The following is a 27,841-nucleotide window of genomic DNA, read 5'->3' on the forward strand; positions in this document are numbered from 1 at the left end:
TCAGGAGGAAAAAAAGGAAGAACAGTGAATATCTGGCAAAAACAGGAACTGGCTATAAATTTGGAGGATCTTTGCTTTCCCTGAAACATTAATTACTTAATCTCAGGAGAATGCTAAATTAATTTTATACTGGAGGCTTGTACAACATGATTTTTCATTTAAAATATGCCTTTGATTTTATAGTCTTTATAATCTCTTAAATATCCTGCTTTTTTTTTTTTTTTTTTTTGGTATCTGTTTTCTAACCAGTTTATTCCAAGATCCTAGTGCAGCGAATAAACAGCAAATGCTTTGATCTCATTAAATTACAACTTATAGTTCCTGGAGTCATAAATATTGTGCCCTTTTCTCCTCCACCCCTCCCATTCTGGTACAAGGTAGTCTGTTTAATATCGCTCTCTCCTTGAGCGCTCTGACGTTTACTCAGACAAATAGCAGAGGTTATGAATGCTGCTCACAGATAGCATCAAGAATTCTTCATGATGCCATAGTGGTGAACCAAGCATTCAGAATGGTAATAGTTTTATCTAACAACTAAGTTTGGTCTGTTTAACTTTTCTTCACAAAACTGGAATTCCATCTTATCGCAGACCAATGGTTTAACTGTTCTGGACAAAATCATATAGCAGTACAAAAGAAAAGGGAAGATTATGTTGTAGCTGAAATTCACAAATACAAAGTTATATGGAAAATACAAATGTAGATACTACTTCTAAATAAATCATTTTTGCTAACATGATTTCTCAAATATTTTAGCCATAAATAAATCTAAAATGATCAAGCAAGGACTACATATAATCTCTGAGTCAATTAGACAACTCAAAGAGAATAATGCTTTAGAACTGTAATATTCAGTTACCTCGTTAGGCTTTTTCCATCTTTGCAATAAGAAAAACCCACATACTAGTTGTACTATTTTTACTAGACACCTCTATAACGGAAGAAATGAGGAGAGTTCCTACATTTAAGCGGAAGAAGGTGCAAGCAGTTTGACTTTGTAGAAGTGAAAAGGTGCACAGTGCCAATCTTTTACTGAGAACTAGATTTATGGTATGCAGAAGACAGTTAATAAGCTCTGTATTCTATATGAGCAGGTGCAAAAGCCTGCTACGGATCTGATATTACATATTTTCCAAAATTCAGAGTTTAGTGCCATGCACAGAAAAATCTTACTTATTTGGCATATAACAGGTGGACATGTATAATCAATCAGATACCAATCCCAGATCTGATAATCTACCAAAGTTGTATGAAAACAAACAAACAAACAACAAAAAACACAAAAAGAACCAACACAAATCACCAAAAATAACAGGAAAGTTTTCTGTGTTGAGTCATATTTAACTGTAAAAATTATATAACATGATTTTAGACATACATACAAACATATTTTCTCATCCTCTTAAATTAACAGATTTTCAGCCCCAGTTTCTGCTTCTTTTCTAGTAGTTTTCTGTCATGAATAAAGATCACTGATAGTATACAGAACCTTATAAATTAAATTGAATCTGGAAAATAATTTTATAATCTTGTGGGGAAATGCTAAAAAAAGATAACTAAGGCTTTAGACCTATTCCTTTGATGTTGATAGCAGCCAACACTTGGGGACATGCTTTAGAAATACTTCAAGCCAGCATAAGTCACAAGTGTCACAGAAAGAAACAGTCCTGCTCCTTAAATATACTTTTCCTTTTGCTAGCTGATCTAAGCTGCAACTCACTTCCTTCCTAGTCAAATTTCGTTTTGATCAATACAAAATTCTCACTCCACTCTCCCTCTGGGCCACACAAATGCATGTGCCAGCACAAAGTGGTGGTTCAGGGCTGGAAACAGCTGCCAAGGCAGGCAGAATGCATCTGCTTCCCAAGACAGTGCTGGTGCCTTACGCAAACTTAAACTTAAGGTGTATCAAAATTACAACCAGATTTTTTTTTCCCCCTCTTTTCTCTTCCTAGATTGGTGCAACTCTCTGGTAAACTTTCAGGCCTCAATCAGCATAACTGTTCTTTAAAGGTTTGTTTCATTGTGCTGCTTTTCTTGGCCAGAGTTCAAATCAAGCATTTCATAATGCATGAAAAAAAAAAAAAAATCCTACCGCATCTAATATGTAAATGCTCAAATCCTAAAATAAATGTTACTGAAAATGAAATTATGCCAGAGTCTGTTAAGCCAGGCTATCATAACTAGACTTATAAGTAGGCCATGTCAAGAACAAAACACATCCTCTTTATATAATATTTCTTTCCACAAATCCCAAAAGACTAATCCCGCAAAGAATGGGCCCCTGTTTAACCCAGGTTCTACTGTTGTGCACACTGAACACCCATATCACATACTTGTAATTTTGTTAAATTTGGAGATTAGTTTACTTTCATCCATAAATGTTAAATTGCATTCACTAACTTCATATTCCCGCTAAGAACAAAGGTGTGAAATCACCCTGGTCTGAGTCAAAATAATGGCTGTCATAAGAGCTTGAGAGCCAAACTAAGATTTTAGTACCAAGGATATTCATTCCTACTCCAGCTGTGAGATTAATATATACAGAAAGAAAAGCAGTTTGCACCCACAAGTTGCTAGATGTGGTAGAGGTCAGTCTGGTCTCCAAGGCAGATATAACCAGCTTTGTAAACTACCCCCACTTGTGCTGCAGATGCATGGACTTTCAGCTTTGTAACAAGTGAAAATAGCCTGATAATCCCACTTCCAAACTCTTCTAAATATCAAAGTTTTCCAATTGCTTTGCATCTCTTGTAAGCTCCCTCCACTCTAGGACAGATACATTCCCTAATATGGGGGGAGGGAGGGGCTGTTTCGAGATCACTTTTGCAACAGTAAGGCTAAATACAGAACAATCATAAGGAAATGAAATTAGCTCAGGGCATTTCTTACTGGATCCAAGCAGTTGCTTTCTCTTTACTTACAAATTGACACAAAAGACTGGTCTGCAGCCCTAGCAAACAGAACTTGTCTTGAACTAGGGAGTTCCAGTATGGCTCTGCATCAGGAGTGCACTATCCCACTACATAACTTACCAGAAATGCTTTACAAACAAGCTGTTGAACCAGGGAATGTTGAAAAAATGGGCTGTCATTCTTATTGCATTGCTTATCTTTAACTCTGCTTTCACAGAAATTCTACACTTTGAGGAAAAATGCATGTCAGTCTATTCTATACAGTTTTATTTATAACATGTTTACAAATAAACAAAACCGCTCTCTTTCTGCAGAGTAAGACATTACCACAGTAAAGTTCTGCAGCACTACATGAATGCTAATAGGCTAAGGAATTAAATCCCAGTTCAGTTTTCCACACACATCCAGAATGAGACAGACAAATACTAAATGTCCAGTAAGAAATTCACACAGCCAGGATAAAGGCATTTCCTGGTGAACTGAGGAAGTCAGATTAAGTTTCAGCTGGCCCCTTCTTCTGCTTATCTAACAGTACTTTATTTAAAATTTATCACCCATGACCTTACAAATCAATATTACAGCTGAAAAAATGGATCAAGCAGTATGTTTGATTACTGGAATATACAAATCACTATCAGTTTATCTCACACATATTTATTACTCACAAATTTAATTATAAAAAATTTTCTTAAACATTTTTCTTTTCATACCTCACGAATTACTTACCCTTAGAGAATTCCAGGTAATTAGTTGTTCTTGGTTTCTTTAACCAAAAAGATCAGATTTACTGTGATACTTAAACATTTCTAAAACTCCTGAATTTTTATATTTAAAATGTATCACAATAACAACATGCTGCATTTTAGATGACTGTCCCTCTTAGTCACATGCAAATTACAATCACTTTTAAAAATACTTTTAAAATTTAAAGCTATCAAATGTGGGGAAGACAAAGTTGCCCTCAGACCTTCAGAGCTATAATGGCAAAGTCATTCTAACAGCTATAGCTTTTCCACAGAGGAAAGTTATCACTGCTGACAACCTGAAGAGGTTTTCGATTTTTTTCTGCTGCTCTCCTACCCACCAAATATTTCAGATAATTATATTATATATATATTTCTTTTACTCAGCATTTGAATTATGTATGCAATAGATATTTCTAAATTCTGTAAAACCTAATAACGATTCATAATATCATTTGACAGTTTTCCCTGTGTTCTGCTTTACTGCTGTTGTGTTTCTCGGTCTGTTTTTATGATGGCAGTTCTGCAATCTTTGAGACCAAAGAATCACTTCAGAACTTGATTTTTTTTGACACAGAGTTTGCCATGTTATATTCTAATATGCAATTAAACAAATCTAGACTGAATTTGTGATTAATCTTTTCTGTGATAAAATATCTTCATGTAATAAATATCAACACTAGGTAAAGTGCTTGAAAAAGTAAGAAAACAAGTGAACAAGTCTGAATTTTATCTTCAAATACAGACAGTTTAAGTAAATTTCAAATCAGGCTTCTAGAGGCATTGTACTCCCAAAAAACTTAACAATTAAAAGTTGTATACTCCTAACAAAGAATAAAAACCAATGCTAAATTTTAAAGTATTACTGTACCTTCAAATCTTGCTTTTCATAAAAACAAAAGTCATGGCAGGTAGACACTACTACACCACGACCAGATATGTTCAAGAGAGAGTGCAGCTCAAAAATGTACCTAGCAAATACTACTAGATGAGGAGCAGAAAAGAGCTCACTGGCCAGACTTCATCGTTGATAGTAGCCCTGTTGCCTACTCTCTCAGTTGCCCTGTCACAAAACTCTCCTGCTTCTGACAGAGATCCTGTTACGCCTTTCATCTTACCCTCAAGCTATCAGCTTGCTTCTATGGCACAGGTAACCATCTTCCTCGTCTTCACACTCTCTCTCTTTTGACTACACTGAAAAGATAATCACTTCCACCTTTCTATATTAGATGGGAGAGGCAATGACAACACAGCACAAGGAGAAAACAGGCTGCCAGTAATTAGCGAGAAAAAATTAGGAAGCTGTAGAAGTAATTAAAAATTCCTAGGTTGCAGAAACTCTTCAGAGCTACCCAGTATTTGATGGGCATTCATCTGAAATAGCTGCACATAAAAAGGGAGCATAAGACTAATTTAGCCATTCATTTTATTAGGAAGAACAGTTCTACTGCCCACACACTACTTCTATCAATATTACAGTAGCTTGCAGAAGTCCCAGAGAAGCCCATCTATACGTTCAAAAATGCATATTATACTTACTTCCTTCAGATTAATTATTTCAGTCTCTTGTCTTTTATTCACTGATGATAGTTTCTTATTGAGTTGTATTGCTTCCTGTACTTTAAATAAAAGTTAAAAAAAAAAGTCAACATACCCTTTCACATTTGAATGTACATTTGATTTACAACTGCAATGTATTTGTATAATGCATAATATAATGTAACATCTTCATGGAAATGTAACTAAGATTGAAAATATGACTTAACCACTCTTTCTGTGTTCTGTGATACTATATGCGAGTTCTACATCAAATAGTAATAGATGGTCTATGCCATCTTGTAGTTTGTCGTTTTCTGATGTTTTTCATTATTTTCAAAGGAACATAGAACACAAGAGACCTACCATAATGAACTACAGAACATTCAAATAATTGAGTTAACAGATGTACAGAGTTATATTCATATAGGACATGAAAGACAGCAAACAGCAGAGCATAATGAAGAGGAGAAAGAGCTAAGAATAAACTATTGTCCCTTTTGAAATGAAAGGGAATCTTCTCATTGACTTTATACAGGCCAAGATTTTACTCTGAAATTGTGTAAAGTTTTACAGTGAAAACCTGAAGATACCCACCAATCCCTATACTTTTTCAGTCACCTCTATCCAGTCTCAGTATTTTGATCCTCTGAACTCTCTTTTCAGCTTTTTCTAATTTCTGCCTCCTCTTTATGAACTCCTAATCCTTTTATTTTCTCAGAAAGCTCCTGGCACAACACTGAACACAGGAACTCCAGACCTTCCCATCCTTTCTCTTCCCCCCTCCAAAAAGTTCTCCAAAACCTCTTTCCTCTTCTGTTAGTTAAAGAAAACAAACTCCGAGGGAAGTGGTGGGCAACAGCCTTAGAACACAATAAAAAAAAGCTTGCAGTTTTACATGAGAGCATGTGCTTAAAAAATGAAATACTTATCAAGATTGTAATAAATACCTTCTGACACAACTAAGAAAAGGATCAGGCATTAAATTGGTACCAGTCTCTCCTATCTTTCCACTTCAACAAGTGTCATGAATGTACTCTCTAGCTTTAAAATACTAATAGTGGGACCCTGTACAGGCAATAAAGTTTTGGATCTTACTATAAACCATAGAATTTTCCCTATGCAACACTAATATGACAATTTTCACTTTCTTATTTCCCCACATACTGTTTTAATATAACAGAACAACAATTTATCACTTTAAAAAATTTGTGTAAGAAAATGGCTCTTACCCTTCCTACATGACACTTCCACTGACTGCAGTTTCTTGTTCAGAATTTAAGTGATCTATATGCCTACTATAACTCCTATGTACTGCCATACAAAATGAATTCCTGCTGCAGTAAAACGTGCACTAGAGCTGAACTGGTAAACAGACTGGCTTCTTGTTTAACAAAAGCAGTTCATAACTTAATCTTTTCCAGACGTTCATTTTTGCAATTACTGATAAATATAAGTAGAAACACGCTAAAATGTAGTTCAAATAGTATAAATACTGAGAGCAAATGCTATTTTTCCATTAAATTCCAAAGAGAATTTTCCATATCAGATACACATTGGACAGAACTTTTCCATAACAGGTAAAAAGAAAGTACAACAATGTTTTCTCTTCATTTTTTCCTAATATTGAACATTTAATATATTTTCAAGAAATTTGAGTACGAGAAGTAACTTGAAGTACTGAAATACCACAAATGTCCATAGAACATTTTACCAATTTATTAAAAGTAGAAAAGTTAGCTGGTTTCAGGCAGAAAAAACTTCATACTTCAGTATTTGAAAAGATTTTTTTGAGCTGCACAACTTCTACCTTTCTTTAAAAATAACGTCTATATGGACATAATCTACAAGCACACAAAACAATACACAGAGGTCCGTGTTTCACACATACACTGGTATGTTTGCATAAAAACGTATTAGTTATGTAAAACAAGGATTTTGCTCTCAAATTATTGGGTGCAAAACTACATTTTAAATGAGATTTTCATTATATGAGGTTCCAGCTTTATTACTTTACAGATGAAAACACAAATATATATAAGCATATAGTTATATAAGGTGAAGATGAAGGTATGTGGAATAATATTTCTGTATGTTAGTAGATTTCCAAATAATTTTGTTACATTTTAATGCATGAATGAGGATAAGGTACAGATTTATAATGCCTGAGTATCTAATTTAGTCAGAAATTAGGTAGCAATGGTAACTGAATAAAGTTATTCATACAGCCTTATTTATTTACTGAGCTGGTTTTAAGATGTTTTATTTCTGTACAACTAATGAAATATTATTTCATTAATGATTTCTGTCCATTTTTCTTAGCATCAAATCTTCTATTGCATACATCCATCTTCTACTATATTTGCTAATACCTTTCTTTCACCCCCTCATTTGAGCTATTGTAACTTTTTATGTGGATGTATGATGAATGGCACCATGAAACTGATTCAAAGTAAGCGGAACACTTTTTTTGAGGAGATGGGGGTCTGCTGATGGATTGTTTTGAACACAAATCGGTTCCTCAGTATAATTCGCCATACGGTCACATAAATAGCTGTATTAGTGTAACAGCAATGAGCAGAAGAGGTACGCAGACTGTGCAGCTTAACATGGCACTGCCACAGAAAGAAATACTGCAAAAACTAACTACTCGGATACAGAAATTCTCAGTTGATACACGTCACAGGTGACACATGGCAGCTACTATTTTTGAACTCTGTCAAGTGTCTTCAACTCAGTGTTGAAGCAAAATATAGCAAAAACAAGTGCTGGAGGACATTGAAGACATACGTACCACTGTGCTCTAATTTTCCATGAACTCCTTTTACAATTCCAAACTGACATGCAATAGTAGCATAACACTTCTCAACTTCATTTAGTTTCTTATGATGCTCCCCTTTTGCTGTTAAGTGCATCTGTAATTTTTGATCCTGTTTGAAACAGAAATGAAGCACCTGCTTATTCATACAAACTAGCATGTATAAATGAGGTCTCCAAATGCTTATCATCATAATAGCATAAAATACAAAATCATTCCCAGAATATCTCTATTTCATATCTGATGATCAGTTCCCATTTCCAGATGGCACCTCATTCCAAAAATTTTTCTTCTATTGGTTAGATAATCAAACAAGTACTTTCACATATTCTCTTATGCTGTCCCTTACACTTTCCTGTAAATGTATTCATAATTACATTAACTTTCTTCAAATCCTGACTTCAACTTTTTCTTTGCTATGTGGCCTACATGGAACATATTTAGTCTGCCATTGCATTGTGAATATAGCCTAGCATACTAACACTGCCTCAGTGCCTGCCTGCGGCACACATTTGTCTTCTTGCACTACCATTCAGTGCAGCATTGCATACTCTGACTCCTTTGATGTAGGATGTTCATGCAGCTTAACAGTCCCCACCCCCCATCAGCTATTCAGATTGGAGCTGTACCTGCCCATGTCTTCAGCTGCAGATTCAATAAGAGTGGCTTCAGCAGCAATACATTTGCAGCTTACTGCCCTGGCTGCTCATTTGACCCTACTGTAGCACTGAACCGCACTAACCCTGCTCTCAGTTGCAGCCATACAACAAAGCATGGGGCCTCTTTTAAAATTTTAAGAGGGTTTAAATTACAGCTCCCACAATCAGTTGTCCCAGCACCCTCAGATTGGATCACAGGGAAGAAATGAGAAAGTGGCTGGAAATAGGATAAGGTAAGAGCACGTTAAACTTTTGCAACAGTGCTAGCACATGCATCATGAAAATTTACTCCCTCCTGTTAAATAAAAAAAGCAATCTATGACATGAAGAACATCCAGTCTATTTTTGTAAACCCACTGGGACAAGTACTGCCTTGCTATTATGGTCTTAAACGCTTTCCTGAGTAATACAGTTTCCACAAGGAAAGCTTTCTAGACTATATGGCAATACAAATAAAAACTCAAACAAAAATACTACTTTCAATTCAATGTTGTTCAAAACATAGGGCCATAGAGGGTCCTATATCCCCCCATAAGGAATTGGAGCACCTGTCACATGAGGAGAGGGCAAGAGTGCTGGGATTGTTTAGCCTGGAGAAGAGAAGGCCCAGAGGGATCTTATCAAAGTATGTAAGTATCTGGTGGTGGGGGAGTAAAGAAGACAGGGCCAGACTCCTCTCAGTGGTATCCACTGACAGAAGGAGAGGAAAAGGGCACAAATCGTAACACAGGAAATTGCATTTAAACATAAGAAAACTTTTTTTTTTTTTTTTTTAAATACCGTAAGAGTGGTCAAACACTGGTATAGACTGTGAGAGAGTCTCCACCCTTAGAGATACTCAAAACCCAACTGGACATAGCCCTCAGGAACCTGCTCTAAACTGACCTTGCTTTGAGCAGGGGGTTGGAGTAGATAAGCTTCAGAGGTCCCTGCCAACGTCAACCATTTTGTGATTTTTAAAAATGACATACGGTAAGGACAGTTAGGAGAGAATTTATTTGAAACACGTAAAGAAAATAATTTCAACCTACTTGCTAAGAACCGAAGCACGTTAACTACTTCTAAAAAGCAACCAGGACTATGAGTTAATTAGGGAAAGTAATACAGATTAATACCACATGCTTCACAGAAAATGCAAGTAATCTTTTAATGGACAACTATGATTTCCAAAGCAGTATCAATGAGCAGTTGTAATAATCTGAAATATGATGAATTCAGTTCTATTTTAAGAATATGTATTTGTAGTTTTGTAATTACCTTTGTAAGAATCCAACACTTTATTTTACTTCTGTTAATTTCTTGGCCCAAGTAATATCTTGTTGCAATGAATACCACAGGATAATTAAGTAAAATTTATTTAAATTTCATTAATTTAACCAATAACTTTCTATTGCTTTGTGAGGGGGTGATTAAAAACATATATTCACATTAAACTATATTCACTGTTTTTTTTAAATTGTTACCCTTTCTTTCCTATACACCAAGTTCCTTTTCTGCTCCTCTTTATATTGGTTTTTTTGTGATAGCTTTGTATGTACTATTTGGACAACTTTTAAATTAATCTCCTTTAAAGAGAATGGTTAAATTAATTCCTCAGAAAAGATATCTATTTATTTAGACATCTAATCTATTTCTAATCTTCAGCAGAGCAACACAGCAATTAAAATGAATTGGGCCAAACTGATTGCTGCGTGCAAATTCAACAGTTACACAAGAATGAATCTGGCCCAGCCTGTCTGACTTCTGCACGGCTCCCTTCTCATACAGTAACAAATGCAGTACATGTCCAAGCATCAGAGAATAATAAAAGCTCACAGTAATCAAAAGAAATGACCAACATAAGACTAGCAAAACAGGATATACAATACAAATTTCTCATGTTTTATAAGGTATGAAATTAAACACATTACAGCAAATGGAAAGTCATAATGGAGGCACTAGTAAAGAAACACCACCATTTACAGAATCACTGCTAGGAACGTAGGCAATGAATTTTCATATACTTTCTCTTTTTCCTAATTGTAAGTAAAGTGTTGAAGAATTGTGCTTAACTAACACTAGGATGTGGGTTTTATAGCAAAAAATGGAAAATTTATAATATTTCACTTTGTCCTGACAGTCATCCAAGTGTATTTTTTCTAGAGATTGACAAAAAGCAAGCATCACTAATGAGAGACTTGAACAGTGGCAAAATCTGAGTTTTTGCACTTTTATATGCATTTTTCTTAGTGTTCTTCCAATTTATTTCTTAAGTAAGCACACCAATGTCCCTCACTCCTCCTTACTAGAAAAGTAAAATATGCTTTGTTTTTTCCCCGGAGCTCTTTCCAATGAGAAAAGGAACTGGCCTGATATATCCTCAAAAGCTCTGTTAAGAGTGGCTGGAGTTTACCTCTTGCCTAAACATGATTTTTGATGGCAAGCCATACTTCAGGCTTAGTGTGCAGTAAAATAAAAGCAGTTTGGTTTGCCTTCTGACATCCTTCCTGAGTATGCGAATCTTCTGCTCACAATAAAAAGGTCTTAAAACATTCTTCCATAGAACACAATAAAGAAACACCCAGAGATACTGCAGGATAGGGAGGATATGACCCTGGAGTTGGAGCAAGACCCACAGAATCTTGCTTCTCCATCCTAACATATGATACTGCAAGAAGGGGAATTATCACACTGCCCTTCACCAGTAATAAAGATAAGCTGGGATGGGGGGTGGAACTGATTGTGGCCATATGGTTTGTTGAGGCACAATGATTTCTTGGTGGAACTAGATCAGGGAAATAGTTCAGGGTCAGGTAGGTGACTGGAGGAAGACAAAGAGGGAATTGCTCATATCCGAAAAATATTCTGGAAATTGAGTCACTAGTCGGAGTTATGCAGCGAAACAGAAGGTGGTAATTAGGAGGTGAAAGTGTCAGAGAAACAAAGGAGATGTTATGGCATGGAGACCTGAGGCAAGAACACATGAAAATTATGCACAGAGCTACCAATTGCAAATTTTCAAAATAGGAGAACTGTTCTCATACTAGTTTGAACAGTTCTCACCTTTCTTTTTTTCCTCAAAATCATTACTTTAAATTTATACTGTACCACTTCCTTCACATTGTATTGTTATACAGCATAGCATAATTACAGGCAAATTCCAAAAAATGTGAAAAGGAAATAAAAATAACATTCCTATCTTAGATTAATAAAAAACAACTTTTAAAATGACATAACCTTTTGCATAGATTCATTTTTCATTTCATTTTTTAGATATAGCTATTTTACGAAACTAAATGGTGGCAGGAAATCTACCAGGAAATCTCTTTAGTCTTTACTCTCTATTCTTTGCTAGAATGTCCCTGGCATATTCTGGCCTAGGCCATCTAGCACTCATATAAATGGTTTCTGGACACAGTTCAGGAGGCTTACTACCAAGAATGATCTGGCACATTTAAATGCAGCTTCCTTCTTTTGAAGAGGGATACATTTTAATGGACCTGGGCCATTGCATGTCACTTGACTTTAGCTTTAACAAAAGGTCCCAAGAGCAATTAATTTACAAACGTAAACACAGTTAGCAAGTGAAACTATACTAATTACTATGCATTCATAGAGGTATTCACCCTATTTTAATCATACTAATACGGATGCTCTGATTGACTACCTTGTAGATACCAACACAGACAACAGAGAGAATTTATACTCCAAATTTGCTGTTTTGGATTGCATCCAAGATTTTGTCTCTAAAATAACCAACACCAGCCTTAGTCTTATTCTTGCTTTAGCACCATGATGCATTTTTAAGGTTTAGTTACTGCAAGCAGAAATTTAGTGGAGAAGAGAAATAACTCTAAATGCTCGCTTCCTCAGACATGCCCAGGATCAGACAATGCAGGTTAACAGGGGAACGCGTGAAGAGATGAAAAATTTACTTCTATTTTTTTCTGCTTTATATCAGATTTTATTTATAATTTCAGAGCGTTCTAGCACTCTACATTGTATTACCTCCCAGGAAATCAACGAAAGAGGAAACAAAGACCTGACCAAGGTTTTGGTCTTTTCCTCCAGTTACTCCTTTATTTCAGCAGCAAGAAAAAGAGACAACACAGAAGCCACTTTCAATTCTATTCTGTCAGACAACTACCTTGGTAATAATCATCCTGTAGCCTCCAGACTGCATAAGAGTTGGCATATGCAGCCAGGTGCAAAGTGATTATACCACATACAGTAATCAACACTTTCATAACAGAAACAAGAGAGGAAAATGGAAGAACAAGAAATCCTTCATTTCTTTGTCTTTGTATAGTTTTTCAATAAAAAACAAAAATTTGATTATTTCAGAATTCTAGCATATTTAAACATCATAGCTAAAATATGGTGTGTATACAATATATGAACATCGCGCATGCTAGACTCAAAGAACAAAACCACAATAAAGTGCTACGTCAACAGGGCATGCTCAATTCCTCAGCAGATACAAGGCTGCTATACTGACTAGCAGGGTTTCTAAGGTACCAAAGGTAAATGAAACTGTACATCTGCTTGCTCTCAAGACACTAGCCAAAGTACAATCTAATCTCTCTTTAACAAGCTTAAAATTGAAATAGAAATGGGTCTCAAATAAATGAATGAATTGGAATTTCCTCCATTTTACTTTAGAATATTTAGCCATTTGTGACAACTGTCTAAGAAACTACACTGGCTACTACTACTTAAATTGGAAATTATTTTGATCTCTAAAACATACCTTTTATCTCAGTGCAGCTACTCAAGGAATAAAGTTGGTAGAATTTGACCCAGTCTAAAACTGTATTAACCGGCTGTTGCTTAAGGCTGAAGAATTAACTTCTAATTTCTTCATTCTTTTGTTTTCAGCATCTCATATGAGAGCATCCAGTATAAATACAGCCATGACATAGGTGTTACATTTAGTAGTGCTACATCCAAAAGGGGATTTCTAGTATGTTGTCCCCACTCAAGAGCATTTTAAATAACTATACTGTGCATCAAAATCACAGTACCCCAATGTTTTCAAAATATTCAAATAGTAAGTTTTTAAAAATTTATTTACAAACATAGGAAAGCAAGATATTTGGTTAAGCAGCACAGACGTATTTCTATGTTATATAAAATGTTATGATGTAAATATTTTCTTTCATATGGAAAACAGAACTTGCAAATATTATTAATAAAAGGTACTATGTGAAGTGATACACAAAATTTAACTTACATTTATATTTTAAACATGTTTTAGATTAGATGTATTTTAAGAACAAATGCAAGTTAAAAGTGAAGTAAGACAAAACACATTTTATGTTGCCTTTGATCTTTAACTTGTAGCCTTATCTCCCAGGTCAGAGGGCACATTATTCAATTTCACCATATTTTGTGTAAAACCACTGTAGCGTTGAAGATGACTTTCAGTACAAATGCCATGGTACTTAAAGCTAAACTGGACTCTAGTTTTTTGAGCTTCTTAATTAAAATCACAGTTTATAATGGTCTGACAATATTATCTTTATTCTTTCCAGTTGAGCAGCAGCAGAATTTTCACAGCATTTATTCAATCAAGCTTAGCAATGTTTCCGCAGCTCACTCTTTCACTTCCAAAAACAGACAACAAGGTTCAGAGTGACTAAGCTGTCACTCTGTATAAATTTATTCTCAGTGTCAAAGGGAGTAAGCTGTACTGGGTGAAATCTAAACTGTTCAGGGGAACTGATGTTAAGAAGTAATTCTGAAAAGACAAGGAAAAAAGAGTAAAAAGGAAATATTATCAGTTTTTCTTAAAAAACAAAACAAAAATCCCCCTTGGATGTCTGCTACTTCTTGAAGATGAATATGTTAGATCTTATAAGTGTAAGGGTAATATAATTCCATTATTCATATCACATTCCATAAAATCAGTCTTCACTCTAATCTTATAAAGAGAACAAATGTACCAATTAAGAACTAATTTAATTTAGAGAGAAAAAAAAAATCTATGTGATAAATAGCAGCAATCAGAATACAAAAACAAAAAATACTGTATTTGAGAGAATTTTTTTTAAAGATTCAGAAGAGATGCCACCTCTTTTGGTTATTTGTAATAATTATCCCTCATCGTTTAAGTTACAGTTGGTTAGCATTTGCATTATACTCTAAGCTGATATTCTATTGTCATAAAACCTGTTCTTTATTTATTACTTTTATTAATTTCTTACCATTTCATTCAATTTCTTTTGTAAAGTGTATTTCGAAATCTGTAAAACCAAAAAGAGCTATTACTTAAATTGTAGTTACATTCTTCTGAAGTCAGCCTGCACATTCTTTTGGTATTCTCATATCTATGATTTAATTCCATTTATTGCCAATCCAGTACCGTAATACTATTTTCAAATTAATGATTAGACTATTTCTTTTATTAGACTCACTTCATATAATTTCACTTCAATGTTTAAATGATGTAAAAAAAAAGCATTACATTGATTTGTTTCTGCAAGAACTTTGAAAAAGCATAAATCTGTGTGTCCTGACATATGTCATAAAAATGATGTGTGAAGGGACTCCAATCTGTAAACTGGATGCTTTGGAAAAAAAAAAAAAAAAACAGAGAAGAAAATAGGGGTAGAAATGGAGGTATTCCCTTAAGTCCTAGAAGAGTGTAAGATGTGTTCCCTGCTGGAAAACAAACTTCTGGGAAGTCATTTAGAATGGTAGGACATAAAGACTTTTTGCACCAATCTTGCACGCTTTAATAACGACTGACATTTGAAGTCATTAACACAGTATTTTTCATTCTACTGCCGTACATTACAGGACACCATTGACGTCACAGAGGATTTTGACATGCATAATACTTAATATCACAAGAGCTTCAGTTTCAATGTTTCTATAAAAATTACAAGAGCTATAGAGACTGTCCAGAAAAAGTGTCCAGGAACCCAGTATATGTAAATCTTATACAGGAAATGTGATTTCTAGAAAAAATAAGTCTAAACAACAATTATTTTAAGGTGGAATTCTGACTCTTTAGATAGGGACTGCAGAACTGATTTAGAAATTTCTCACACCTATTTTAGACTGATTTTCTAACAATTTTGGGGGCCCACAGGTTCACACCTTGATTTCCTGGTTCCTCAAGCCCTGTTCACAGCAAAATTTCCTAGATCTGAAGACTGAACTATACTATTACTCAAATTTTTGATCTGTACTCTCAGCAAAGCATTAAACATTTTATGTTAATTTTTTTTTTAATTTCAGTTTATCTTATCCAAGAAAGGCCAGTGGAATCTTTCACTACTCTTGCTGTCCATTTAAGATGTTCAGCACACCACAGAAGGATTTAATACACCACCTATGCTATGCAAGGTTTGAACAAAGCAACAAAACCCTTGCAGCTACGGCACAGAGGGCTAGCCACAGGAAGACATTTCTTTTGCTTCTAGAACACCTTCAGTGATAACCAGCTGATTAAACCAAAACAGTGTGATATCAAGTGAATGCAATCTATTATAACAGGATGTTAGCAAGAATGAAATATTTTGCTAAACAATGGATCTTATTATCCATCATTCAGATGGAGAAGAATAGCTAAAGAACTAATGTTCCCACAGAGCATCACAAAGTTTATTTTTAATACATGGCATGTATAGTAACAAAATAATTCCATTTAAACATTAAGATCAAAGTATCTTCAACGATTGTAATTGCTATCTTTCTAGTCGAAACAAACAAACAAGATTTCTCCAGATCATTTAGAGATCATCCTTCCTTTGGCAAATGGCAACTTCTGATTTTCTCCAACTATCTCATCTGTCCATACTTACCAGAATTCCACCGTAAAACCACCTTACCACTTATCAGATACATTTACAACTTACAAAACACTTCAGTTATCGTAACTGAGGCTCTGATTAATTGAAGTGCTTCTAGTACATGCCTAAATGCTGTTCAAACTTAGACAGATGAGTGTTATAATTTCTTTAGTTACTGCAGAATTAAATTATCCCTTTTGCATCCAAAATAACATGAAATAATCAGAAAAATCAATAAAGATGACATCTCTCCAATTTGGAGATTCATTCAGATCTAGAAATCTGAGCAACTCTGAGCAAATTTAAAGCTAATCAGTTTGTAGGTAAATATGAAAAATCAACATTCAGTGTCAAGTTCTAAATCTAGGATTTCACTGTCCTGAAGACTATAAAAGACTTCTAAATGTGAGAAGGAAACTTCGCATTCAAAATTGCAAATAATTCAGTCATAATATCCAAGAACCATGTGTCTTCACTTTCCAACATCATCATTTCATGGAAAATGTGTATGCTATTGTACTTATAAGACTTATAGTATATAGACTTGTAAGTCTAAGACTTATACTTACTAATACTTACAATAGTTACATCTGGGTTTCTATATTCCCACTAATACTATGTGGCCACATACAGCACCAGTTTCAAAGTCTTAAGTCTCTCTTAGGGTGAAACATCCCTTCCACCTTGATGGTGATAACAGGCCACTAAAGATCACTGTTTGCAGGAGTGTCACTTGATGTCAAGCGTGGTGGTATCATCCCCGCAAGACATCCATCCATCCTAACTCATGAATTGATACTGCAGTCTTTGCCTATACAGCTTTCCTGTGATATATAAACCTTTCTTCTGGTTTATAAGCCAAGGTGACAATTTCAGTCTATTTCACCTCCTAAGAATTTGTAATTAATATTAAATTCTATTTATTTTTCCATTTTAATTCTGATGGAAGGATATCCCAAAAAGTTAAAGAACTAAAGCTATACTGGTATCAGTCTTTCTGACCATGAAAAGGTAATGTGAAAAAAAATATATCAAAAGTAGCATTACAGTCAAAGCTATAGCCTAAACTGACTTGTAACAAATGACAAATTCAGAAATCTCAGCCTTTTCAGGGGGAAAAAAAAGTGGAACAGGTAAACAAATAGTATCTTTCTTACAGAAAATTATTCTTTCAATCTGAAACTGCAATGCATTATAACCCATTTGTTTTCATTGAAATTAATGACTATCCCCCTCACTTTTGGGTAGAAAAATAATTAGCTGGCAACACATTACAATGATAATTCTCCTCTGTTTTGAACATATGCCTTCACAGCCCTACTCACTTTTATGTCTCAAATGCACCTGACTCAATCTTTGTAAGAAGACTGACAACTAGCTACATCCCTATGTATATTCTTGAAAAGTATAAACTGGAGGTTTTCCTTTGTTTCAAATACTGATAATCAGCCACAAGAGGTGCTCCAATGTCATGCAACAGGATAAAATACCATACAGAAATAGCACCAAGTGCCACCAGAGTAAATTGTGGGTTTATCCCACAGAATTTTACCTTTACTGACAAACAGGCATTTGCAAGCCACGGATTAAGTGGAAAATACAGAAACCTCCTTGAGAAACAAAATCAAGGAAAATAACATAAAACACAGATAGCTTTATGAGTTATCCATGTGAATACTTGTTTTTATTTAGGATTCCAAAACTGGAGTTTCCAGGCAAGGTGAGAAGCATCTTTAAATCCAGAGAAGGAAACAGAGAAAGAGGAAGACCTTGAATGAATTATCAGAAACAATCACATTTCACACTTCATCTAGACTTTTACTGACTCTGCAGTTCTTTAGAAAAAAAGAACTCTAGCTGGTGGGCTAACTTAAAATGACTCTCAACACTGAAGACTGAACAGAATCTCAGTGTTGTAGGCAGGGCGTACACGTACTAGAAAGAGGAAATTAGAAGGCCTTAATGGCCCTCTTAAACAACTATTTTGTCACCAGTGAAAAGCTAAAACCAAGACATCTGCATTCCAAGTAAAGTTATTCAACAATAATAATGGTTTACCTGTAATGCTTTTAATGTTTCCTTCAGTCCATCAATTTCTTTTTCTTTTGTTTCTGCAGCAAGTTGATATTTTCCCTTTCAAGAAAAAACATACTTCAGGATTTGGACAAAATAAATGCATTTACAACAAAGACTTATCACCAAAAGTGTTATGAAAATAAAGCAGTACCCTGCTATGATACAAGACAATTCATGTGTGAAACACTCAGGTAGAAATCAGCTAATTTTTAAAAAATATATATAATATATATTAAAATATATATGTGTACATATACACACCTGTAGACATATATGTGTACGTACATATGTGTGTACATATGTATGTGTGTACTGCTATACAGGGAAGAGTGAAAACATAATTGTTTATTTTCAACACTTATGGCTGCTCAGTAATTTTTATATTTTTCCTTTCTGGGAGAGAAGCCTGACAAAAGCTGGATTAATAAATTAGTCTACAACAAAGTTATTAAATAATAAAAAAAAACGATATCAGGTAAATCCATTTTCTTATCTACTGTAGCAGGACCTTCACGGAAACAACTTCCTCAGCTTTTCCAAGCTGGAAGGTGATTGAACTTTATTCTGATGTCATTAAAATTATTAAATATACACATATATAGATTTGTGTATATACGTATACACACACGTGTGTGTGAGAGATTGTATATATATAAAAAATATATAAAGGCATTATATATAAAAAATAAAAGACTTCAATGGAATTAGATCAGGTAAGAAACTCAGGTAACAATCAAAACAATAAAAAGCAAAATCTAGACAACAGAATACTCGGGGGGGGGGGGGGGGAAATCGATTCAACCCTTCCCTGTGTGTTCCTTCTGTTTCTAACATAGCACAGGCTGTGCAAACTCCTGAAACAACCACGATGAGACAGAAAAATGTATATAATGTAAATTGGAGCAAAAACTGCTCTGTGTATTCAAACTCTGTCCTAAAATATTATTGCTTATTTTTTTCCTTTAGTTACTTTGGTATAAAGTATTGAAAGTACCATTGCATTCAATGGAAGCACAGAGGTAAAAAAAAAATATATATATATATATATTTATATATATATTTAAATATATATATATTTATATATATAAATATAAAAAATTTAATTCTGAATCAATAGCTATCATTGCAAATCCAAACAGGAACTCGTACACAGGTTGGTATAGACAAGCTGGATGTTTTAGTAAGAACAAACTTAAAATATTTTAAAAGAGAACTTAGCTAGATGCTATACTTGCAGCAAGATATTTTACATCAATATACTTAAAAAAACAGTTTAATCTAAGTGTTTAGCAAACTTTTGTGTGAATTCTTATGATATACAAAGCATACCCACCCATTCTTTCTTAAGAATCATTTGGAAATTTAAATGAAACAAGAGAATGCACATGAAGACATTCACTGGCTTGACTACTTGTTCAAAACAGGCCTCTGTTATAGCCTGTGCAAACCCTGTATTCAGAAGAGGGGGCAGCAGCTCAACTTGGTATAAAAACTCAGATAGTTAAAAAAAACATACCGGGAGTGTTCAGGCTTAAGAACTTCAGTTTAGTTAAGTTCCTCATGAAACTAGCTCAGCTAAACCAATAAAGGACCTATTAAAAACTGGTTTTACTAAGCCAGTTAAAGTTTTCACTTTTGGTTAAATAGCATGTGAAAAAGGCTGTGACATAATGTTCCAAAATCCCCGAGTGAAGTGCAACTTTGCAAAGCTTCAATACAGAACTATCAAAGAATACTCATTCTCCAATCGTTTTAGCATTAGCAGATTTTAAAATGACATTTCACAAGTAACTAAAGTTCTATAGGTTATAAACAAACAAGTAACTATAGTTCACAAGTAATTATAATTCTATAGGCTATAAACAAATATCTTTTGCACAGGCCAAAGCAAGAAAAATAATACAATTATAATATACTTAGTTAATACTTAGAACACGTCTGGTAAGCTAAATAACATTATCACTTGCTTATGCGCTTCACTAGATGACAAATAATAAATAATGGTTACAAGTTACAGTACCTTTTCTTCTTCCATGGCAAACACCCTTGCCTGTAACTTGGATTGTCATAAAAAATTAAAACAACAAATCAACACATAGCATTAATTTTATTCATACAACTTGACAAGACATTACATTTATGTTACCCTGCGTACTGTTTCTTTTCTAACTATAGATCTACAGCAACAGCAGTCTTGCAAATCACAAATTACTTTCTCTTCTCAAGACAAACAGAAAAACTTCATCACTTGCTAATTTTTTGTGTGATAGTATGACTGCTGATGCAGCATCAGCAATAAAATCCTTCATCACCACATGCAAGAACAATCTCAGTTCCTATGACTGCTCTCTGCAAGTTCTTTCAACACTCATATGTCATTTGTTGATTACATATTGCAGATAAAAACACAACCCTGATTTTACACACTGAAACACACTTTAAAATATTAAACTTCTATACGGTAGATCTTTTACCGTGAGTTATGATCTGAACTTGCAGAAGACAAGCTATCTTAGAGGAAAAAAAAAAGAACAGATTAAAAGCGGTATCTTCTCTAAGAATTCTGTCTATGGATTCTGTGTTTATAAATTAGTAGTAAAAAAGATGATTCCAAGGAAGACTGGGTTACTGATTTATTTGAGCTGTATATTTTATCACTTAATATGCAACAGAAAAGTATTTTAATACCAACTGATGCCATCATAATTAAAAATCTTATTGTCAAAGCTGGGGGCCCTTATTTTGCTACCTGTTTTTTAAAAGCTGCCACAGCTTCTTTGTTTTGTTGATGCAACGTGTCTGCCTGATGCTGCAGAGCTTCCTGCTCATGGGAAATAACAGGAGTATCTTTTAAATATCATTTGTAGATCAAATCTCACACATAGTGTTTAAACAAAACAAAACAAAAAGACACTTAAGTGTTTTTAGAAAGACATAATCAATTAAGTAACTAAGACTGAAGACTGAAAAGAGACATTTGTTAACTGGTAATCATCTTTTTGGAAGTGGCTTCTCTTCTAATTCATAATGGAGTAACAATTCTCTCAACTGGAATTCAGATTTGTTGCTGCTGGGACCTCCAAAACTAACTCTCACCCATTCTATCAAGCTGCAGAAGCAATCCAACACCTATTCCCATCTTAAGACAGTATCCTGACACAGTTCCAGAGTGTTAAATAGAATTTTAATTTTCATCTAAAAAAAATCCAATTAAAAATAATCATCTGTTACTCTGTTTTCAGTTGAATTCTAGTCATTTAATGCACTACCTGAAAGAGCTAAAGGTGGGCAGAAAATATCAAGTGTAAGTAATATTTTTATCATTCTGCTGCATAGCTACATTTCTACTTATAAAAAATATGAAAATGAGTTACAGATGTACAGTTTTTCTTTGTTATTATTTCACATCATAATCTCAGGCTGATATTACTCTGCACAAATTGGCAGTCTTTACAATCTGCAAGCATCTTGATCCTACACTCAAGATTTAAATAAATAAATGTGATGTAATATGGAAGATATCTTTATAAGATCAGCTTTTGAAGTTCTGGACACTAGCAAATATTACGTAAAGGAAGTCAAAAGATTCTGTCACTGAGCAACTATCTCAAAATATAGATGTCTCTTTAGCTAAGAAGTATTAGTGTGAAATAGGAGACTGATTAATTAATTGACTGTACAAAATTAAAAAAAAAAATCAGGCTATTAAAAAAGAACGATTGGGAGAAACTGAATCAATAATTTCCTTCACAAATAGGAAGCATAATTTCTTCTCCTGCCTTTATTGAGAAATTAAGAGTTTTTCAAGAGATAAAGGCAACTCCAAAATTGCTGCTTTGTCCAGAAAATTTTGGTCACTTTCAAATTCCACGAGTGAGAGCTGTTACCCTTCGATATGAACAAGAAGAGACTCTATAAGGGTAAGCTGTTTTAATATTAATGTATATACTCATTAATTCACCATAAGATAGTTCCAAAAAGTTTTGGGTTGTATCTACATTCTAATAAAAAGTATTTATTACATAAGTGAATACTCAAAGATGTGAAAAGCAAAAGTCTTGCGGAGTGAGCCAAGGTTTCCCTTAGAACTTATGTTCAAAGACACTGGTACTCTAGTGCATAAAAGGCATACCAGCTACGTTAGAAAGTTGGAAATGGTATTGCAGCACCAGCAAATCAATTATTCTCAGTAGAACACAGTGTAGGAATAAATTTGATATCCACCGTTAATTAAGATGACATTTCATCTTTAGATTATAGGAATTCAAGCCAATATTAGATAAAAATTTATGCAGATGTAAGTTTGGTTTCACAGATGGTCATCCTTTATATAATTTTGTCATTGATGTCATGGGTAACTGGACAGAAGAATTCGTGAGCACTTCATAATATATCAGTCTTCCTTATACGATATATTAGTGATGTATTTTACAAAAAAAAAAAAAAAAAAAAAAGGAAAATTTCTACAGATGTTCATTATATTATTGGTTTCCTAACAGGCCTCACAGCTGAGACTATTAAATAATGCGATTATACCCAGCTTTCTCAGAAATTCAGGTTTGGGTTATATTTCCCATGCACAGTATGTATGTGTGTGGTGCAACAGAGGGTGTGAATGGCAAAGTTACTTTTTTTAAATTATAAGCAAAATCACCTTTGATATTGTGATGTTATAGTAAGTATGAGTATACTCATTATGTTTAAATGAATATTTTCTCCACTCAATTCTGTTTTCCCCACTCCAGCATTTTTGCACAGCAGCAACAATATTCATAAAATGAAGACAAAGATTTGCCTCTAAAACCATGCTATTAAATCAGAGACTTAGCTTAAGTCATGTCCTTATTTGAAATTAGTTTGCCAGATTTAGCATAAAATAAAACGTATACCAAATCACAGAAATGTTGGTTGAAATGGATCTCTGAAGGAGAATACAACAGAAGCCTTTTATAATCCAAGAGCAGAAACCTGCTACTTACTTACTGAACTACTGTTGAGGTCAATGCAATTCTGCATTCAGAAAGCATTAGGTCAAATATTCAATTTAAATGTCACACTTGTTAGCATTTTCATCTTACTTAGCCTTCCAGAACTGGAAACTCTCATTAGCTTGTTTCTTCAAAGTTTCATAGCTCTGCATATGTGCTTACATGAAGTTACTAAAATCTGCAATTCATTGTTTACATTAGGCTTGCCATGTGTTTATGTTAAATGCAAAGCACAGAAAAAAATACAGTTCATGTAACTGACTAAGTCACATCTTTTTATTAATGGTAAATTAAATTGCTGTTAAGGTCTCAGAAGGAATAGAAATCATCACTTTTGAATCCCAATTATTGAGAAAGATCACAATGCTAGATTAAGAAAAGCAAAAAAGGGTTACAAGTTAAAAGCACTGTTGCTCCTACAAATATAAGATGTTTCCTGTTTTTGTGTGCACATATATATCTTTCAGAAAAAAAAGCACATAGTTAGGATTATTAATTTAAGATGGTTAGGATGAACTTCAAGAAGAAATAGTCTTCCTTTACTACTGAGATGTTAAAAATCCCAAGATCAAGGATAGAATTAAGTAATTGTTTTTTCTGTGATCGTAAAATACAGAGTGAAGCCTTTTATCTTGTGACCTAGTGACAGAGTTATAGGTTTGACAGCATTAGCAAAAGGAATGGATTTCCCATGAAAGCATAACCTCAGGAGCCCTAACGCTAAAAAGAATGTTAGATTCATTTTACTAAGAACTTAACTCTGAACATTTAAAGCTAACAACTTTTGAGTATGTATTACCTGTAAATTACTGTTTAAAACAAATTTATTCAGAGAAATCCCCCTATCCCCCCCCAAATACATTGCAAGTGAGGTTTTTGTTTGTACAACTGTACTGTACTAGTACTAGCTCTTGCCAAAGCCAAGCACAGTGCAAACTAGCTGCTGTATAGCCTCCTCCACATTATTGTGTCAAGATGCCTCATTTCAAACTAAATGCCCTATCGCTTCAAGTTCTACATCTCTTCTGATTAAGGATTGCCAGTCATGCCAGATTTTGAGATGTTACTTTTTTTCGTTAGTCAGATTTTTAGCATATTGCTGGCAGCAATCAAAATCAATATAAAAGTTACAAAAGTTTATGACTAGACATCACATTATTAGTGAAATGATAACGACCTTAAAAAAGGATCATAAAGTCACAATCCATACTAATATTATAATTAAATAATAAAATACTAAAACCACGTAGGAAAGTTACCAACCTTCTGCCATTCAAGTTCCTGTTTCTCAACAATAATTCTACTTATTTGATCTTCATAATGAATCTCTGTCTCCTAATTAAAAAAAAAAAGTCATAAATTTACATAAGACCAGTACCTGCAAATCAAATACCAACACAATTTGTGTATTCATACTTTTCTTCCTTTACAGTCCAGTACACAGAACAGTATGTGCCTATACACTGGACAGCAAAAAGGAAGCAAAGGCTCCAGATGTGGTCAAAGAGCAGACCTGCTGTTTCAACAAGAAAATTTGCAGAATAAAAGACTGACATGGAGAGCAGAAGATTAGGAACTAAGATTTTAGCTATCTTAATTACCAGGAACAGTTCCCTTTTCATATATACTGTCTTCTTTATTATACAACAAAACCAGAGGCAGGGGGACTAGAAGAGGCAGATTTATCTTAATTGCTCAGTTGAAAAAAGCCTGAAGATTCTGATGAGCCAAGTCAAAATACAGAGATGCAAATAACTTCAATAAGCTAGAAGTGTGTCAAGAATCAACTGTTTATCAATGATACAGATAATCATGGTTAATGATTCAGAATCTTCATGACATCTTAATGATTTGGCTCAGAAAGCGTTATATCTTTGTTCTTTTTTGACATTTCCCAGAACAACTAGAAATTTTTGTTAGCAATTAATTCTGTCATTATGGCCATACTTTACAAAGTTTTTCAAAAGTATCCTTTATGAAAAAATAGCGAGAGATAATGAAAACATTTTTCAGTTCTGACTTAGAAGAAAAAGTGAAACATTTATAATAATCTTTGGTATCAAGAAGCCTTCCAACCTACCATAGAAAAATAAAAAGTTAGAGAGAAGTCATGGATAATCAACACAGCTTTGATAAGGTGAGCTACCAGACTGTCTGAAAAGGAGATTAGTAAAGTCTAAAGCTTGCTTCACAAATCAGAAAACAGACTAATAACAGTAGGGAAGGGGTGTGTTACCTCTCCTGTTCTTACAGAAGTATCTTGTCAAGAATCAAACTGTTATTGTGATAATAAAAGAAACACATCTGCTGATATTCAAGATTGCTAACAAATTATGGGAATTTTTCTGAAATGTTCTGGTATTAAAGTAAAATGTTGCTACTTGGAATCAGCTACCCTTTTGAGTTGTTTTTTTTTTTTTTTTAAATGAGTGTTGGCCTTATTTTACAAATACAATACTCCAAGCAAAATAAGTTCTCCTATCAGAGAATTATGACTTCTCTCAAGAACAGTACTTGATTTACTTTTGATTTAAGTTGTGAAAAGCAACTCACTGCTGTCCTGTTACTGCATACACTCAAAATAATGAATAGCCTTTAGAGACCCAAAGAGCTACACTAATATGTTGCTCTGAGCTTAAAAAGACTAATTTCATACCTTTTCTCTGCCACACTGATTGCTACCTTGAAAAAGTGACTATATTAAGGTTAAGATTGCCTTCTCTTTGATGAATAGGTGCACCAGTAGCATTTATTGAGGGCTTGAGTGAGATACATTCCAACAATGGTTAAACTGACTGCATAAGGTTAAAGAATACTCCCAAAACTTGAAATGTTTTCTGAATTACTGAATTATTTTATATATATATTATGTGCAGCACTATGCTTTTTTGAGTTCATCTTCCCCATTACAATTCCAAATCTGCATTCTAAATTGATGAAAATAGCGCTTATGAAATGACCCGCACTTTAACAGCCCAGACTACTGCAAATAAATGGCTACAGTCCTCAGGGAAACAAAGACAGCTAAAACAAACAAACAAACAAAATCAAAAAAGAGATTTAGGGACACTCTAGCAAAAAAAATAGAAATAGGCTTTAATCAAATTATTCTCTTGATATCCGTTAAGCAAAACTCTACTGACTGACAATACCATGAACTACTATTACTTACCATGAAAGATCAGCTTTGGATAAAGTAATAAATTTTCTGAAACAGTAAGGAAAAGAACCAACTGAGGCTCTTCCTCCACCTAGTGAAGCCGGTAATACAAATGGTTGGCTACAAAGAATAAAGCATGCTGCATCTTTAAGAAATGCAAAGTCTTTCCTAAACCCAGTACAAATAGAAGGTTCCAAGTTTTTAATACAAGGATATTTATAATGCTACAACTAGTGCAAGTCTGTTTTCAAGTTTTCTACCTCTTTCTCACTTAGCAGAACACTTGATTCATAGTCCCGCCGCACTATCAGTAGAAACACTGTGCTCTCAGTAGAAACAAAATGGCAAAATATGTCCCAAGGGCATTTAAAATAGGTTTTTAACAGTGATATTGTTTACACGTTTTAGGGTCAAAACTGACTTCCTCAATTAACAGGAAGTTTAAAGGCACATGTGTGGCCAGAAATAACACACTTCTATCCACATGAGGGTGCTCCTAAGTATTTCAAGAACTGCCTGCTGGACCTAAAAACAGGCCTCAAAACTCATGTGAACTTTCCATATAAAATACTGAACATACATTTAAAATTAAAATTTGGCCTACAGAAAACTAGCAAAAAGCTCTTTAGCTTTCGTTTCTCTGATACGAGCCAACATAATACAGCTGGAGAAGAGACCTAAAGATTTCATATGCCTTAGAGTAAAAAAAATAAATTAAAAGAATTAAAAAGGTAACAATGTGCCCCAGTGCTGCCTTAACAAATAGCACTTTGCAGTTGCAATGCATTTGTTTTCCCACACTAACCTAAGAAGTACGGAATGAAAATACATCCCCTTAAGTTCCCTGGAGATGATAAAAACAAACTATTTTGACTAACAGTTTTTTATAATAGTTTAATGAGAATTCATGCCATTAAGCAACAAATGTGATTACAATGATATATTATTAGCAAAAGTCTTGTAGAAAATTTTAAGAAGTACAGATCATAAAACCTGACCCTTAAACAGGCCATGAAAATTATTCCTAAACTAATCAAAAAAATGCACTGCAGCTGTATTTTTCACCAACTCCAAGCTGCGTATTTCTATCACTCTCCTATGCAGGCACTATCTATGTAAGGCTATTTGATAGACAAAAGCAGGATTTTGATCCAGTGAACAGCTAAGT

The 27,841-nt window shown here is 34.1% G+C and overlaps 1 protein-coding gene across 1 annotated transcript in view; it reads right to left on the minus strand.

Moving 5' to 3' along the window:
* Positions 1-27,841, minus strand: part of CCDC73 (coiled-coil domain containing 73) — a 91,967-nt gene that overhangs the window by 27,300 nt on the left and 36,826 nt on the right. Inside the window, exons 3-9 of the mRNA XM_064512926.1 lie at positions 24,777-24,848; positions 21,275-21,346; positions 20,546-20,581; positions 18,508-18,582; positions 14,857-14,895; positions 7,989-8,124; positions 5,198-5,277 (exon numbers count right to left, since the gene is read on the minus strand). Coding sequence (XP_064368996.1) covers positions 5,198-5,277; positions 7,989-8,124; positions 14,857-14,895; positions 18,508-18,582; positions 20,546-20,581; positions 21,275-21,346; positions 24,777-24,848 — 510 coding nt within the window. The remainder of the gene's footprint in view (positions 1-5,197; positions 5,278-7,988; positions 8,125-14,856; positions 14,896-18,507; positions 18,583-20,545; positions 20,582-21,274; positions 21,347-24,776; positions 24,849-27,841) is intronic.

This window comes from Dromaius novaehollandiae, chromosome 5 (assembly GCF_036370855.1).
Source record: "Dromaius novaehollandiae isolate bDroNov1 chromosome 5, bDroNov1.hap1, whole genome shotgun sequence".
Taxonomy (NCBI): Eukaryota; Metazoa; Chordata; class Aves; order Casuariiformes; family Dromaiidae; genus Dromaius; species Dromaius novaehollandiae.